The sequence below is a fragment of the Cuculus canorus genome, chromosome 7 (genome assembly GCF_017976375.1).
Source record: "Cuculus canorus isolate bCucCan1 chromosome 7, bCucCan1.pri, whole genome shotgun sequence".
NCBI lineage: Eukaryota > Metazoa > Chordata > Aves > Cuculiformes > Cuculidae > Cuculus > Cuculus canorus.
Window position 1 is genome coordinate 27,553,322 of NC_071407.1, and position 17,311 is coordinate 27,570,632.

At 43.7% G+C, this 17,311-nt stretch overlaps 2 protein-coding genes across 2 annotated transcripts in view; both read right to left on the bottom strand.

Annotated features, from left to right (window-relative positions):
• Positions 1-603: 603 nt before the first annotated feature.
• Positions 604-7,367, bottom strand: LRIT2 (leucine rich repeat, Ig-like and transmembrane domains 2). The gene is made up of 3 exons (XM_009567519.2): positions 7,021-7,367; positions 5,847-6,628; positions 604-4,412 (listed from the first exon to the last, which is right to left on the bottom strand). Exons 1-3 carry the CDS (start codon positions 7,128-7,130, stop codon positions 3,607-3,609), a joined length of 1,698 nt encoding a protein of 565 aa, XP_009565814.2. The 5' UTR covers positions 7,131-7,367; the 3' UTR covers positions 604-3,606.
• A 163-nt stretch (positions 7,368-7,530) lies between these two features.
• LRIT1 (leucine rich repeat, Ig-like and transmembrane domains 1) overlaps positions 7,531-17,311 on the bottom strand; it is a 49,021-nt gene continuing 39,240 nt past the window's right edge. The window contains exon 5 of the mRNA XM_009567518.2: positions 7,531-15,947. Within this exon, the coding sequence (XP_009565813.2) occupies positions 14,962-15,947 (986 nt within the window). The 3' untranslated portion in view covers positions 7,531-14,961. The remainder of the gene's footprint in view (positions 15,948-17,311) is intronic.

The window sequence follows — 17,311 nt, forward strand, 5'->3', positions numbered from 1 at the left end:
GCCAGCCTGGAAGGAGAAGAGCAGCAGGACGCCGTGGGGCACAGGGGAGAGGCGGCAGTGTCATAGACAAGCTGCTAGCCAAGACACCGTTATACTCTGCAGCCCATCGCAGCGTGGCTCCTCAACAGGGGTAACACCGTCTGGGTATGCATGTGATTTATTACAAACTTTCTACACACGGTGATGGGAAGTTCTGTCTTTCCCTGGCTCTTTCCTCACTGTGATTCAGCAGCTCACTCTCTCTACGGTTTCTACAGTCTCTATAGTTTGCTGTTGTTCTTCTGTATTGACTGGGGTGGAAGGTGGCAGGTTGTTACAGGCACTGGTTTATTTTTCACTTTCCCTCTGTACATGGCCCCATGCTGGTCCTCAAGCAGCAGCAGCTTATGCCTGACTGTGTGTGCACTGTCCCCAGAGGTTTCTCCGGGACACTGTTGTCTCCTTGCTTAGCCGACTGCTTTTGCCCCTTTCTCACTGCTCTGGACCTCCCCTGACCCATGCTGTGACTGCCTCGTCTCCCCTGTCCCTGCAGCCAAACCCCAGAGCTCCTTGGCATTCAGGTTTCTCTGCAATTTGTAAATGCAAAAGAATAGAAATGAAGCAAAGGACACCTGTGTATTCTGAAAATCTGTTGTGTTTATTACTTTGACACTAAGAGACTGACAAGATGAGGAAGGCCCATGAAGGATAACATCGAGAGTCACCACTGACAAAACAGGTCCGTGTTCAATAGCTGTGCAGCAAGTTAGAGCAAAAGGTGGTACTGGGGAAGGAAACATGGGCCCTGAGGAGAAACAGCATGGAAAGCACAAAGCAAAAACCAAAATACAACTAGAAAGCCAAACTGCCCTGTAGTGAAGTTCACATTAGGCTTTTTCTCTTCTTACAGCTGAGGTTTCTACTCTACCTTGTTTCTTTTTTTTTTTTTTTTGAGGCTGGCTGTTAACAATACAGAGGACAAGGGATTTGGGTCTACTGGCCAGGTGCTTTGGATGTGCTGGAAAGCGTGAGGCCAAAAAAAGACAAAAATAAGTCACGTCCTCACATATCCCAAGTAACACAGCGTGACCTGCTCTGAGAGCAGGAGCTGGTTATTTTTACATGCATATTTGGGAATTTTTACCACTAGAAGGAGGTAATCTGTGTTTTCAAAGCTGTAGGGCAGGCAGGCAGCTCATCTGCATTTTGGGAAAGTGCCTGACTTGCACCTTCACTTCATCCCAGCTCCACCAACATCTCTGCCCCTGATCCCTCTGGCCTAGGTCAGGTGGAGCATCCCTGTAGCTTCTTGCATCACCCCGTCATCCTGGGAAGAAAGAGATGAAAGGTGGGGAGAGTAGAAGTGAAAAGAGCAGTTGAGTGTCTGCCTGCAAAAGAGAAACTGTTCATTTTTCACTATCTTTTGTTCTTAACTTTAAAAAGAATATATTAACACAGCACTTGTGTAGCAATAACCATTAGGAGTGGGTAGGTACTGCTAGTGTGAATCTACTATGGTCCTCTAAGATATGTTTGGACACAAATAAAAAGCCCTCCCATCCTTCCTAGTACAAAAAATAAAATAACTCAAAACCCATGAAACCCTGTGCTGCAGCAACATTACACTGGTGTTTGTTAAGGGTTCACACTCTTCCTGTTTGTGGTACAACCAAGGCTGTGAACCTCTTAGGGGAGTGTGAATCTTAAGGTGGAGTAAGAAAAACTCCAACAAAACAAAGCAAAGCAAACAAAGGAAAAAAACACTCCACTCTCAAAACCAACACTAACACCTCTGATCCAAAATAATAAAAGCTTTGCTCCAAATGAAACAAAATTTTAGGTTGGTGCAAAAATAATTGCTGGTTGTGCACATCAACTTTAAAGCATTATATGTCAGCTTAGAATTAAATTTCTTAGTTGGAAGAAGAACCATTAGAATCCACACATTTTTGCCCAGAAGAAAGGAGTCTGTTGAGGCTGGTAGCAGAGAAGTCCTGGAATTGATGAATTCTTCAAAGGCATTTTGAATTGCTGCTTGGTTGTGGAAAAACCTCTCGCAGTAAGTTGTTGAGACTCTTGAAAATGTGGTAATCAGGTCTGGTGACTAAGCTGGGCGAGGTAGAGTTTCATAGCCCAGTTCTTTCTCCAGAGTCATTTGCAAGACGTGGTCTACTGTTGCCATGGAGAAGCACTGGTCCTTTTTGATTGAACAGCGTTGCATGTAAACATTGCAGTTCTGGAGGTATTTTGTTGATTTCCTGGCAATACTTGTAGGCTGTGATGGTCTTATCAGGATTCAAGAAGAAGCAGTAGATGATTCCACTTGCTGACCACCCAGGAGGGACCGTGACCTTCTTTTGATGGAGCTTCAGTTTGGGGAAGAATTTTGGTGCTTCGCCTCAGTCCAGCCACTGTGTGAAATGCCATTGATTGTTGTATAGAATCCATGTTTTGTCCCATGTCACAACACGATCAAGAAAGGGCCTGGTTTTGTTGTGCAAAAGCAGCACAGAACAGACTTTGTAACAGCAATATTTGTTCAGCTTGTGCAACACCCATTTTTCAACTTCTCTTGATTTTCCAGTTTGATGCAAATGTCAAACTACTGTTGAATGGTCAAAATTTCATTCTTGTGCAACCTCTCGAGTTGTTTTGCATGGGTCTGCTTCAATACTGACCTTCAAGTGGTTGTTGTCTATTGCAGAAGGATGTCCACAACCCTCCTCCATCTTCAAGACTCTTGTTTCCATTATGAAATTTTTGGAACCAGTGTTGAGCTTATGGGGTTTTTGACAGTTCCCCTGGCCAAATGCTTGGTTGGTATTGTTAGCAGTTTCTGCTGCTTTACATCCTACTTGAAATCGTAAAACAAAATCTCTCAAATTTGCTTTTTTCCTGTTGTAATTTAACAGTGTAATATGAAAAGACTAAACAGTGAAAACAAAAATATTAACGTAAATAAGAAGAGTGAGTTTTGCATTTTAAAAACATGTACTACATGAACACAGTTAAATAAATGTTTAAACCAAAATAAGCATCACAGTTTACAATGGCAAAACCAGCAATTATTTTTGCACCAATCTAATAGGTCCATCCCGCTGACCCAAATTTCCCCACCTTTTTTTGTTGCTAGTGATGACCAAAACCCTGCCCTGGCTTGCCTGATCTGCTCCTACGAGGCAGCATACAGGAGAAGCCAGCAGAGAGCTGCAGACAAGCCTCCCCGACAGACCACCAGCTGGGTAAAATAAATAAAGGTCAAAAAGACAGCCTGTGGAAGTGAGCAAGGGGAGACTTTTCACCTTTTGCCACATGCATTGCTATTGGTTCTGGGTGGGTTTTTTTTTTCGTTAATGCTGATTTTCTCACATGTCTGTGTGCGTTGCTCTGTGACAGTGCCCTGGAAGCAGCCCAGGGGTGCAGGAGCACAGCCACACACCTGTGGCCACGCTTCCCCAGGCTCACCCATTCCCAGAGCTTCCCAAGCCTGCTGCAAGTCCTGGCCATGCACCCTGCCATGCCCGAGTCCTTGCAGCACAGAGGCTTCCTTGCATGGTACTTCAAGAAAAGCAGCAGGTGCTGTGTCTCGAGGTCATCTGCACGAGGTGCCGCTGGGCGGGGGCCAGTCTAGTAGAGGTCAGCGCTGTTCCTGTGGGGTGGCCGGGTCTTGCCAGGCTCCTCACGGGCTGGTGCCCGCCGAGCATTGCGACCATCCTGGCAGAGCCCATCCTCGCTGCCAGCAGGCAGGCTGTCCAGCGTGCTCTCCTTGCTGCCGGCAGCCTGAGCCTGGCCCCCGCGCCGACGGCGAAGGCAGGCGCCAGGGCAGCGTGCCAAGCATCCAGGACGAGCCTCGGCAGTGCAGGCGTACATGCCAGCGGGCACGGCCAGCACCATGGCGCAGACGATGACAACAATGTGGATGAGCTTCTCGCGTTGCTCCAGCTGACTGACATCGCTGCCCGTGACGAAGACGACGCACTGGCCTTTGCGGGGTGCCTGGTTGCGCACGGCCACGCAGACCTCGTACTTGGTGGCAGGGAGCAGGTCAGTCACCGAGTAGGTGTTGACGCCGGGGCCGATGTAGATGGTGTCCTTCTGAGCAGCATCGTAGCGGCCCACAAGAAGGGTGTACCAGGTCTCACCCGGATCTGCTGCTGCCGCTGCTGCTGCAAACCACTCCAGAGTGATGCCATAGACTGTCTGCTTGGCAATGCGCACTTGTACGTGGGCACCCGGCTCGGCAGGGGCGATAGGGTCCCAGCTCAATGAGGTGGTGGATGACCACGGGGACACCACGTGGAGGCTGATCATCTCTGAGGAGTTACCCAAGAAGTTGGCAGCTGTGCAGGTGTAGTTGCCAGCATCCGCCGGCCGCGCCGCCAGGATGAGCAGCTCTGAGCGCACAGTCTCCTCGCTGATGGGCTCGGTGGACACTGCAGGCAGAGGGGACTTGTGTCAGCAGGTGGGAGATGCTGTGCTGCCCTCAGGGCAGCCCCAAGACCACACTGGTGGTCAGGAGGCCAGGCAGGACCTGCCTTGCCCAGAAAAAGAGGACAAAGGGCATGGAGTGTGCCGAACCTCAGAGCTTGTCAACAAGGCATTGTCCAGGCCAAAAGGCAATAAACGCACCAGGACACTTAAGCATAGAAGACAGAGGGTGAATCTGACTCGCTACCCCAGCGCAAGGGGAGACTGCTGTGGGCAGAGGCCAAGCCACCCCTGTGCCATCTGCTGTCATTGTGCTCAGGGGAGGGCAAGCCAAGGAGAACCACTGAACCGCAGGAGGCACAGCTGTGTTTTGGAGACACACTGTGTCCTCCATTAGGGTTAAGTGAGGGAAAACTTTGGTCTCCAGAAGCTCTGCCCAAAAAGAGGTCAGGAAGCGTTTGGCTGGAACTGAAATGCAGCTTTAAGAACAGTATGAACCACCCTGTCAGCTACCCAAATAGAGGCACATGCCTGTGGTTGGGAAAAGCCTGTCTGTAATTAATTTAGCATGTGCTTGTGGAAAGATGCACAAGTGCTGCTACAATGCTGCAATTAAAGCAAATACCAGTCCAGGATTAAGGACTAATGCTATCTTCTTTAGGAAACAGGCTTATTAGGAACATACATAACCTGTGCAGTGCCCATATGCATTATTAGCTTACTTGATGAAAATAGCAACTTGTCCTACTGAGGGCTCTTAGTAAAAATAAACATGAGGGAGGGCACGTAAGGGCCAGGCTGGATGGGGAAAAGGAGGAAAAGAACTCCTATTACAAAGCTCTCAATAAAGAATATAAACAAGCAAGGCTTATGGCCTTTGTTTCGGTTGTAGAACACGAATGGACAGAGAGGAGCAACAGGCCTGCAGGATTTAGAGGTTTGTGTAGGTATTTCTTGAGAAATCATATGGGACTAGTATGGAAACATACAACGGGGGATATATGTGTGTGCACACTACTACAGGTACAGAAGTACATACAATTATATAGGGTCTGTGCATATATAGAGAGTATAGAACATATAGTGTAAATATATATGCAAATCTAGATAAATACCCATTTATTACATATATATGACTGATGCCATGATGTGTCCATGATGAAAGAGCTACTACTAAAAAATATAAGGCTGTGCTCCTTTCATCTTTCATTGATATCCTGTATGAAGCATCTCTTCTCATGCTGGGGAGGCAGTTTTAGGCATGTAGGATGACTAAGATTATTTGGATTATTGCCACCGCAACAACTGTGATGCTCTAAAGAGGCTGAGAGCTACTGTGATGATTATGATGGCCGGTAGACCTACATACGTAGAATAGCAGAACATAAATTTTTAATAGAAATAAAAAAAAATAAAAAACAAGAAAAAGCTTTGCTTACCATTAAATGCCCTTAAAAGTTTGAGTGCATAGGTCCACCAGACAGCTGGGGAAGGGCTGGCTTGCACAAAGCAGGTCAGGGTGACGTTCAGCCCGACTGGGACTGTCAGGTTTGTCTCAAGGGCTGAGGTTAGGGGCTTTGTACAGCTGTTGAGCTCTACTTCATGAAAAAACTTTCCAGCTCTGAATTTCGGGCTTGTGCAAGTTAAATAGGAATTCATCAGAATAATAGGCGGGCCAACCGACTTGATAAACTCAACAAAGCCCCTCAGGCGACAGTCACAAATCCAAGGGTTGTCATGAAGGGCCAGGACAGCATTGGAAATATCTTCTATCTGTCCCGCCGCCCTTTTGCTTCTCTGGTAGACAGGCCAGCTGTAGAAGACATCCCTAGATATGACAGTAAGCTGATTTGAGGAGAGATCTAAATAGGTCAGGTTGGGCAGATAGCGGAGCGCGTGTTCTGGAAGGACATCCAGCCGGTTGTGCTTCAGATCCAGGATTTTCAGAGCTGGGGTATCTTGAAATGCTGTCCATGGCACCGAACTTAATTTGTTCCCTTGCAAGCGCAGCTCCTTCAGAGCCGGAAGATATTCCAGGCTTTTGATGTGCATCACCGTAATGTTATTAAAATTGAGCCAGAGATACTCCAAGGCACTAACATTCTCAAAAGAGCCGCGAGGCAATTCTGTTAGGTGGGAATTTTCTATTCTAATTTTCCGGATGTCCTGAGGGATGTTTGCAGGGATTTGCCTCAGCAGTGCAGACATGCAGAGCAAACTCCTAAGGAGGAAACCAGAAAATTCGCCAGGTCACACACCATATTCATGGCTAACAAACCAGTTCCCTATACAAGTCTACAAGCATTTGAATAATTATAAGTTACCGTATACAGGATGTACAAAAGCCATATATCTATCCTTGACTTTGGTTTTACATACATTTTCCCACAAAGACTACAATTAAATCATAAAAATTGCTATGTATGTAATTACATCTCTCAGGGAAATAAGAGGAATCTCATTTTATGCTCAGGCCAGTACTATTCAAGACTTAGAGGAGGCAAACTATGCAGCCACCTGTTTGGTTTTGGTGCTCGTAATATTTGTAAATATATATCAGGAATTTCTGAGCTGCTTCGCTGGTGCTACAACTAGGATAACTAACGTTCTTACCTTCCAAAGCTGTCCTGAGAACAAGAACATCCTGTGACACAAGATGAAACAGATGAGTTTATCTTGTGGAAGGCCAGAAGAAGAAGAAAAATACGACAAATAGTGTCCATATTCTCCTTTAAGAGCACTCTGCAGGGTTTGCACCAAACATGCCAATAGCCTCCAGGAAGCAAATCCTATTAGCTATAATCTTCCTTGACGCAGAAATAAATCCTGCTGGGGACCTCACCCTAAAGAAGACATGTAGTATGGTTCATAGCCTGTGGCAAAGTGCTAAAAATCATCCCTAGGACTGCTCTTGGCATTTATCCTTTAGCCGTAAGGATTTTGATGGGCGTATGTATTTGGCTGGTAAGATGAAGATGGAGCCAAAAGCACTTCTCTTCTGAAGTTCTTACAAGTAGTCAACCAGGCCTATTTAATTATTATTATTATTATTATTATTATTATTTCAAGGGGTCTGTCTCAATCTCCAATCTTTTAAAGGCAATTATCAAGGCAGAAAACTACAGTAGGGCAATGCTTCACAGTGCCATCTTGCACAGTCCTTCAAGCCCCAAATCCTGGGCACAGCACGTACTATGGTGTATGATGCAGGAGGAGCCTACTCCCCAAACTTAGTTGCTCTATCATGGAAACTTAACAAGTATGGCAATGTATTTCTTCTAAAATAACTTTTCCCCCCCATGCTCCATTCTTGCATGCTAGTAATGGAAAGGACATAGATGTTGCCAGTCTGTAGACTGCGAGAAAAGAGTATCTTTGAAGTTAATCTCTACTGTATAAAAATAAAATTTCAGTGCTATTTTAAGTTCTGTGGCTTCCCCTAGAAGACATGTGCTGATTGCCCCTCAGTCACCTCGAAAAATCCAATCTAAAAAATTCTATGAGAAGGGATTGGTAGTTACCAGATATCAATTTTTTTTAATCCAAACCAGCAGGTTTCGGTTATGCTTTCCAAGCAGCACTGTGTTCTCCTGGGGCCATCTAGTGTGTAAGGGCTTCATTACAGCCCACAAAAGGCAGCGTGCTCCCAGGAAAGGGCTTAATCTCACCATCAGTCCATGTGAAGCTGGGTCACAAATCAAGATTAGCCTGGACCTACTTAACCTCTAACCTATGGGACCAGGATAGAAAGATATTTATAGTGTGACAGCTTAGATCTATACATGGCTGTCAGGGCATATGCGTAGGATTGATTCCATAGCTTTTAAATCAATGGGCACTTTGGTTTCAAGGCGAATCAGCAAAATGAACTGTTGGGGACTGTTGCAATGCATTTTGGTTGCCTCCGATGTACAAGCAGAGGGTCTCAAGGACTCCGCGCCCACCCTGCACCAGCGCTGGCTTCTGAGGAGACAAATGCCACACTCACCAGTTCCTTTGGTCCTGTTCTGTAGTCTGCCATGGAAAGATTCCCTAATAAAACAGTCAAATTATTATCTTATAATAATTTCATAATTTTACACTTCTTCATAAATCTGATAGTGTTACTTCGTAGTAACAGCAGTAAACAACTTATGACACAGTTAGAACATACCTGGGAGTCCAGAGAAAACCTGGGGTTTGCCCTTGTGTGTGCTGCAGGGAATGGGAAAGAAAAGTTTTCAGCAGATGAAACCAAATATTTTGATGTTGCTCAGCGTTAGAGGTGATAGAGGAATTTTCTGTTTTGCTCCTCAGGAGTTTGCTCTGCATGTCTGCACCACTGAGGAAAATCCATCCAAACATCCCTCAGAGCATCCAGAGAATTAGAATAGAAAATTCCCACCTAACAGAATAGTCTTGTGGATCTTTTGAGAATGTTAGTGCCTTGGAGAATGATTGGCTTGTGGGATTCTCCTATGATGGGAGAAAAGGCTGGAGTTCACCCAGGTCATTGTCTTGTCCTGTCATGCTGGCCAGGTATTCACAAAGCGATCGAGGTACCCATCAGTGCATGAGGTTCATGAGGGAAACTAGAAAACTATCCACTTTGAGAGCTGCACTCATGCCACCAGCAAGGTGACCGGATCAGGGACAGTGGTCTCCAGCATCAGGCAGGTCAGCAGGAAGGATTCACTGCTTCTAAGACCCAGCCTCACATAAACCTCCTTTACCACCTTCACATCCCTCCTCCATTGCTTGCAGGGAGGGTCTTCAGGTACATGGAAGGTGTCTTCAAAAAAATTTTTCCTGAAAAGCATTTTTTATTAACAAGTTTAAATACAGAGTAAAAACTTGGCAGTTTCCCCTCCACGTATATTTTGGGGTAGAGTACAGCTGCATAAGAATGCCCACCATCCTGGGATGCAGCAAATAAAATTGCACCCAGTGTTCTCCATTAAAAATACTTTAATTTATATGAGTTGACTAACCAAAACAAGAAGAATTTTGGATGCTTTCTTTCTGCTTCATGAGCTCTTCTCCAAGTCCCACCAATCATCTACAAAGCCAGAAAAAGGCTTTTTAAAGATTGGTGACTGTTAGCACCATGGGCCAACATCCAGCTGTTTTCAGGCTGATATTTATTTGCTGCTTGAGAGGTCATTTCTCTAAGAATTCCCAATCCCCAGCTATACTCAAAAAGTCCAGTGTTAACCTGGTGAACTACAGACCAAAATCAGATGAATTAGTGGGTAGAGAGTCTACTCACTGTTAAAGGAAGATAGAGGAGGGAACAGAAAAGAAAGAAAAAGTAAGTAAAGGGGGGGGAAATCCTATAAACAGCGTTAGCTTCATCCGTTATGTTGATGTTCCCTATTGGAATAGGATTTTGTTTCCTTTTTAATTCAGCCCAGTTTATGCCTGCCTATAAATTTAATGGTCACTTTTGTGACAGCAGATGTCCACTCAGTTCAGCTGCTCTTTAATGTCAAGTGGCATCCTGGCCAAAGCCAAAATGCAGAAAAAGCTGTTTAAAAACCCAAGCTGTCAAAATAAATCTCCATAGAGGCATAGTCTGGTAATCTACAGGAAGTGGAATTCAAGAGACTGCGCTTATTGCCAAAGTAAATGCCAAAAGGACGCCAACTGCATGCTCCCAGCAACGGCAAGGGAGTCAAATTCCATCTTGAAATAGCAGGCATGCACAGGTCTGTAAGAACTCCAGTCCAGGATGGTGCTTTACAATTACAGTCCCTCTGCCAGCATTAGAAATGCTGGGGAAGACATATGAGGTGAAGGCTTCTATTGTGTATTTCAGATATGACGCATGTATAACCAAAAGGTACAGGCTTGAAAAGAGAAGGGTGATGTGAGAAAGAGGTAAATAGACTTTTCCTTCACAAGCCTTCAATAAGAACAGCAGTTGTAAAGATTTGCATGTCTTTCCTCAGGTTTTTTTTGAGTAACCCAAAATCCATGGCACCACAGCTCATCTGCACCACAGCAAGTCCCACAAATTGCTGGCAAATGGGTGCTACCCACCCTCTTTCACCCTTCAGAAGAAAGGCTTCACCTCTTGCTCGGGGCACCTTAGGGCAGGAGCAGAGTCCATCTCCCACACTGAAACCAGAAGCCAAAGGCCAACGCACTCCCCTGGGGTGTGACTGCAGCATCCCCACATCACCTCCAGCAGTCACCAGGCAACATGAGCACCATCCCAAGGCTCCCTGCTGCTTCCCAGAAGCTCCTGGTCCTGCTCTCAGGGGTGTACATGCTTATTTATCAGCAGTTTGAACCTTTCGTGGCAATTGCCAAATTCTTTTTTTAATTTTGATTAGCAGGAAAGTAAAATAGGGGGTAATTCTTTTGCTCTCTTTTGGGCAACAATTTGTGTCTTCTATTCAAGGACTTCAGTGCTGGTGAAGCTCCCACTCGGGCACAGTACCAAAACACTGACTATTGATTAAATACATCCTGAAACTTTTCAGACATTCCCAGAACACTCTGACATTGAGGGACTTTGGTGTTAGCTTCTTCAGGAGTTTTTTAACGTTTAGATTTTATTTTACCATTGGAATACTTTCAAATGTCCATTCATTTTTTTAAATACCTTGAAAAATATCTTTGTCTTTCTTGACATTTTTGGGTTCTTCTTCATTATTTTTCACAAATTTATATATATAGACATGTACATTTTGAGTCCTGCATTTTTTAGACATTTAAGGACCTTCCAGTCTATTCTTTCTGGGCATACAGAAATAAATGTGAAAGTGACCGCACAATGCAATTATAGCCTTCCAACACATTAAATGTGCAAATGTAAATCAGATTGGTTTTGTCAGCCTGAACATATTTCACTTTTGTGAAATTTTTACATATATGTGGCATCAAAATATTTGCAGAGACTTTATAATAAAGAATCTGTATTAGCCTTTGTCTAGATCTACTCACCAGATGATCCGGCCACCTTTTTAAGATGGCTGGAAGAACATATTTCAAAGCCTCAATATGTTGGGGTTTTTATACTTTTCTTGCACTTCAATTGCTTGCAGTACTCTATTTTAATCACTTTGGACACATTTATTTCATTTATATTCAGCTCAGTCCCCTCATTTTGATAGCTACGTTTCTCCAGATCCTTCTAAGAAAATGAGATAATAACAACTTTCCAATGCAGTTCAGAGCTATTTGGATTATTTTTTAAAACACAATTAACTGTTTTTTTAAAACCTTACACTTAATTTTTCAATTTTACACTATTCTGATTTCTAAAGTATAAAAAGATGCTGTGGAAGGAGGAGCTTGTCTTATTATATATAACACAAAGTGCCCATTATGGAGCAGCTCGTACTGATCTCCGGAACGCTTAGCCCAGTCAGGCAGTGCAAACCCTCCTGCATAACACAGGTGGACACTTACTTTACTCCTAAGTATTCCTGAAGTGGTCCAACATTCGCCTGAGAAGAAACTTTGAAATGGTTTAAGAATAAATGTTGGAAAAGTTGTTCTCTAAGACATTCCATAATATATTGCTTGACAGGGCCAAAATATTTGAAATAGACCCCAAGAAAGGAACAAATCTGTCACAACAAGACACAAAGATTAGTAACAGAGGAAACATTTTCCAAGGAAAAGAAAAACAAAAAAAAGGGGGGAAAAAGTGTCAAAAATGCTATAAATGCAGAAATTCTGTAAGATATTCAGGCATTTGTTTCATTTCTTACAGCATGTCTGTCCAACTACAAATATTCTCCTCACCTGAGCTCCGAGCCTGCTCCATTCACATCTTATGACCAGAGGAGAAAGTTTGCCCTTAGCCAACCCTGCTGAAACCAGGTGCCTACCACCCCTTCAGTTAAAACAACGAAATTCCACCAGTGAGGTGTTTATCTGCCCCTTCACATGCTTCATACCACAAAAAATCTGACCCAGAGCCATGAAAGTCACAGTCAGCAGAAAAACAGCTTACTTATTGGTTTCAAACGTCACCCACAGTTTAGCAAGCATAGAGTTCCTCTTCCAATCGACACTAGGTGACACAGAGCTTACATGACTTTCTATCCATTGCCTATTTTGTGTGTACCACCAATGCAGTACAGAGAGGCTCGGTTTGGAGCAGCAGCGGTTGAGATGCTGGACTGGGTGGTTTCACCTAAAAGACAGTGAGAATAGCCAGAGGAAATAGGAAAGAAAAATCATGTTTGTTATACTTGGGATTGCTATTTACTCAAAGTGCGAAAAATATCAAATAGTCTTTAAAACTTAACACAGCCACAGGGAATGTCACGGGATGACCTTTCCATCCAAGAAAAGAGCAGCAGTGCTGGCCCAGCCAGTGCCTCTTCCACTGCCAGTTCACAGACCGTGTGTCAGAGCATCCACTGACAGAGCAGGTGAGAGCTGCTCCTTACCAGGGATGGGTGCAGAAAATTACCCAGCTTGTGCCACCAGGCAGCTGAAAGGTAAGCGTTTCACATTCCCAGTCAGCTCCTGGAAACCGGCTTACAGGAAAGTCCTTCACTAGTTGGTCTACTCTGTTCACCTCAGGAGAGCTTTAGGACAGCCTTGATTCGTCAGGTCTAGCTTATCCATCCAGGGTTGGATTGTCAGGCTGGTTTCCGCACACCCTAGTGATACCACCACAGACGTGGGCAGGAATCGGGCAACTCATCCCAAAAACTGCTATTAAGCAGAAGAATATTTTTGTTCTACCTTGGAAAGAGAATATAAGTCATTGTGGGAAATGCAACTGTATAAATAATAGCTCTATTTCACACTACATATTTTATCAATTAATTTGTTGTATTAAAATAAATAATTTTGCAAAATGTCATTTGTAAACCTAAAAATCTGTGCAGTCCCATAATAGAAGTAGCAAGCATTATTTTATACAGGGATCAACAAATTCTCCCAATACAAAAGAAGTTCTTCATCATTAATGAAAGGAATACAATGAATCCTAGAGGAAAAATATCTTAGTGTAAACTCAGTCGCTGGTATTTATAGTGAGATGAAATCGCTTGCTTTTTCCATCAGGACAAGTAATCTGACGTGACTGAAACCTTTCTGTACAAGGAGGACTTGCAAAATCAATAGAAGGGTCCATTCCAGCCAGTAAATTCTGTTAACCCCACGCTGAACATACACATCCAGAATGTGAGTGGAGATCCTTTCATTAAGTTTATAAATATACATTACAAAACAATTCAGCAAGCTTTATCCATTACCATTTCAACTCGTCTGGATCCCTCTCAATCAAGACTTGGCAGAACATACATAATTTTCTTCATGAAGAGTGTTTATTACAAAGAGAAAAATATTATATAGTTTTACTACATGAGGGACCGGAGTGGAAAATTATACAGCTGGGAAGTGCTTTGTGATAAGCACTCCAATCCAGTGGAACTGCAGGATTTAGCTCATCATGGCTATGAAAGTATATCGAGATGAACATGAGAGGTTTTTTTCAGAGTTCTTGAAGCTGTAAAATGGTTGAAACCTGAAAGTCCACCCTGAGCTTCTGCCACCACTTATGCCATGGTGGAAGTACAGCTGATGTGTGCCTGGCCAGAGGTCTACCACCACATCACGTGCCCCTGCTCTGCATGGAGCAAGGTATTTTCAAACCACAAGTGCCTGGCTGAGCCCTCACCAACAGTTCTGTCAGGAGAGTCAGCAGGGTCAGTCTGGGAGATCCATGCAGAACTCTCTAATGTAGGTTTTTCAGTACGATTACAAAGCATTACACCACCATACAGTTTGCAGATTCAGATATGGTATGATTTTAACTAGCACAGCTGATATAAAACATACTCTACTAATTACAATACAGCTAGAAAATGCCAGCTAGGGCTGATACTGAAAGACCTGCGCAGTACTGTGTCTTGAGAAATCCTTAAGAATAGTGTTTAGGCTCAAAATGCAATCACAAAACACTCTATTATACCTTCTTAGGAGTGGGCTGGGTTTTGCCTCTTGATATATATCTCCTTTTCACATTTCTCTGAACTTAGAGCAGAGAGCTGTTATGTTGGACACACTAGAAATGGTTGGTACAGTATATCTTTGTTTAGTAATGTATTAACAATCAAGCTGATGTTTCATGCAAACATGGGGTAAGTAAAAGGTGAGTATCTCAATCTTCACCTTCATAGGTATTTATATTAAAATTACTAAAGACTCCTCTGTTTGTCAACAAAAAGAACATCAAAAGACCTGAGAATAAAATACTTAGCATATTGCAGAGCAGGTACTAAACAATACCAAGTAGAGTGCTCTCAGAAATATTGCTTAATGTCCTCACACTCAGTGTGCATACTTCATTTCACAAAAGTAAAAGCGGTCCAGGAGAACGAGGACCACAATCACAGAAGCTTCTGACTGGGTATAAAACAGCAAACCCCAAGCGGGATGAGCAACATGTTTCTGTAAAGCCTGGGCAACCTCTTGCATTCTCCTCCAGAACAGGTCAGAGACAGAGGCATTGACAGGGTGGCCTGCAGTGCTGGAGCAGAAAGTCATATATACAGCCACGTGCTTTCCACCTAGTCAAGCCGATAATGAGCCTAGTTACTGTCAGCAAAAGTATTCATTAGGTTGTCCCTCTATCTTTGGTATTGCTTCTGAGTCCACGCTGGATCGGGCAGACAACAACCTGTTTGACTCATCAGGAGTATGTCTAGTCAAGTATTCTCCTTCCACGCCTTTCACCTTGGCCCCAGGAGACAGGCTTTCAAAGGTGACATAGGATTCCTGAATTTCCTTGGGTTTCCGCACAAAGCATTTTTTGCAGCGCCTTTTCAGTGCTCCGCAGCAGACCACCAGAGTCAGAGGAACCGCAATGACACAGGCCACACTGATGACAACCACGTTGATGAGCTTCTGGGTCCCTCCTGCACTGGCAACTTCATCTGTCGAAAATATGATGCATTGTTCCTTCCGGGGGATCAGTCCTTTCACACAGACACACACGATGTATTTGGTCTTTGGCAGCAGCCCATAAACGGTGACTTTGGTCTTCCCTGGCTCCACGTTGATCCGACGCATGTCTCTCTCTCCAAAGATGGCATAGAGGACACTGAACACTGTTGTGTTCTTTGCCAGAGGCGCCTTCCAGGCCAGGGTGATACTCTGGTCAGTGTCCCCTATCACTCTGACAGACCTCACAATTCGCTCTGGCTCTTGCTGTCCAGTAGGTGGGCTCACCAGCAGGTTTCTCGGGTTACCATCTTGTGCCACATCTGGGAGGAGGAGGTCCTCTCCGGTGCCCACTCCAGCCCCCAGGGTAGGCACAGTGGAGGTGGTGATAACATACCTTGCTACTAGCTTGTCATTGTAGGCAGCTGCTTCCATCCCACTTGCCTTTCCGTTCCATGATCCTTTGACATTAGTATTGGGATCATCTGTGCTTTCTGAGTCTGTGATGATGAGAGATATGAATGCTTCTGTTGCTCCCAGAAAATTCTTGGCCTTACAGATGTACTCTCCAGAGTCAAGATAAGAAACTACAGGCAGGCCCAGAATAGACCAGCTCATTCCATCACTGGAAATCTCTTGGTGAACTGCAAGGAAGAAGAAATGTAAAATAAATAGTCAACAATCAGTAGAATTAATAACGTGTTTCATAAAACATTGAGATTCAATCAGCCAAGTGTCTGTTCCATACAGTAGAACCATCCTTTCTGGTTTTGCCACCAAGAACATTACAAAACCAAAGTAAATCCAAGAAAATATGTTAACACTAAAATTAGGTTATGTTGGGATTTACACTGCTTCTGACCAAATATACGTGAAGCATTTGATGCTCTCTCCTCCCAAATGTCGTACAGTTTGAAAACAAGAAAGGTTCTTCCATTTTTTTTAAAAAAAAAAGATATTAAAAAGCTTAAAACCCGTATGCAGGTACAATAATCAAAAGGGTGGAAGGAGTAGGAGGTAATACGATCTAGTTGAACATTAGATGCAGTTCTTTGAATCACAGGAAACACAAGCAGCAGAGATTTTCTTCTAAAAGCTAGATATGAATTAGTCTAGTGTATATGGAGAAAAATAGCTGAAAAAATAACATAACCTTTTACTTCTAAATCAGTGCAGGTTTTTATTGACCCAAATGCAGAAAATTCTGATCACTTATCACTGAATGATATGTACACAGATGAGTGTTTATTTTCTCACTTGGTTTACCAGATGCTAAACCTGGCTTTTTCGGCCTTTTTCTATCTGTGCAGAAAAAAAAGAGCTGGGATCACGCAGAAAGGTAAAGCACATTCTTCATTATTTGACCAGGCTCCTTAGAATGAGCAAGGACTACCTCTGCCCCTTCTCACTGAAAGGTATATGAGGGAGAAATCTGAAAAGCAGAGGTAAGAGAGGATGCAAACATCTCCCAAGCCCCCTTGGGGTCAGGATCTGGCCTTGACAACGAGGGCATGTTCCAAAGGCAGTGAAATACAATGGCAGCAGAAGTTACTTTCTCAGTTTAATTATTTACCAAATGGGTACTTTAAAAACAAAGCTACTGGTCTTTCTATGGCACTTCGTCATATGTACAGACAGTGGGGTGTTTCTCACTCCTTTCTATTGAGAACACCAACATTTCAGGCAGTCCTACTATAGCATTGGCACAGAAGCTGGCATTGCTGAGAAACAAAGTATATTTTCAGCCAACTTTTTATTGGAAGGTGCTAAAGTCTGATTTAACTGGGCAGAAAACATCACTCTCAGTTGTAGATCAAAGTAAACTCAACACACTTTCAGGAATGCATTCACTGTTTTATTTTTTGTTGCGGGTCTCTTTCAAGTATAGAAAGGATGTTTGCAGCACAATAGGTAGACATTGTTATTACAAGAAGCAGCTTTGCTATGTCCTGCACATCAGGCACAAGAAAGCAATGACTTGTGCAGATTCCAAAGGAAAAAAAAAAGA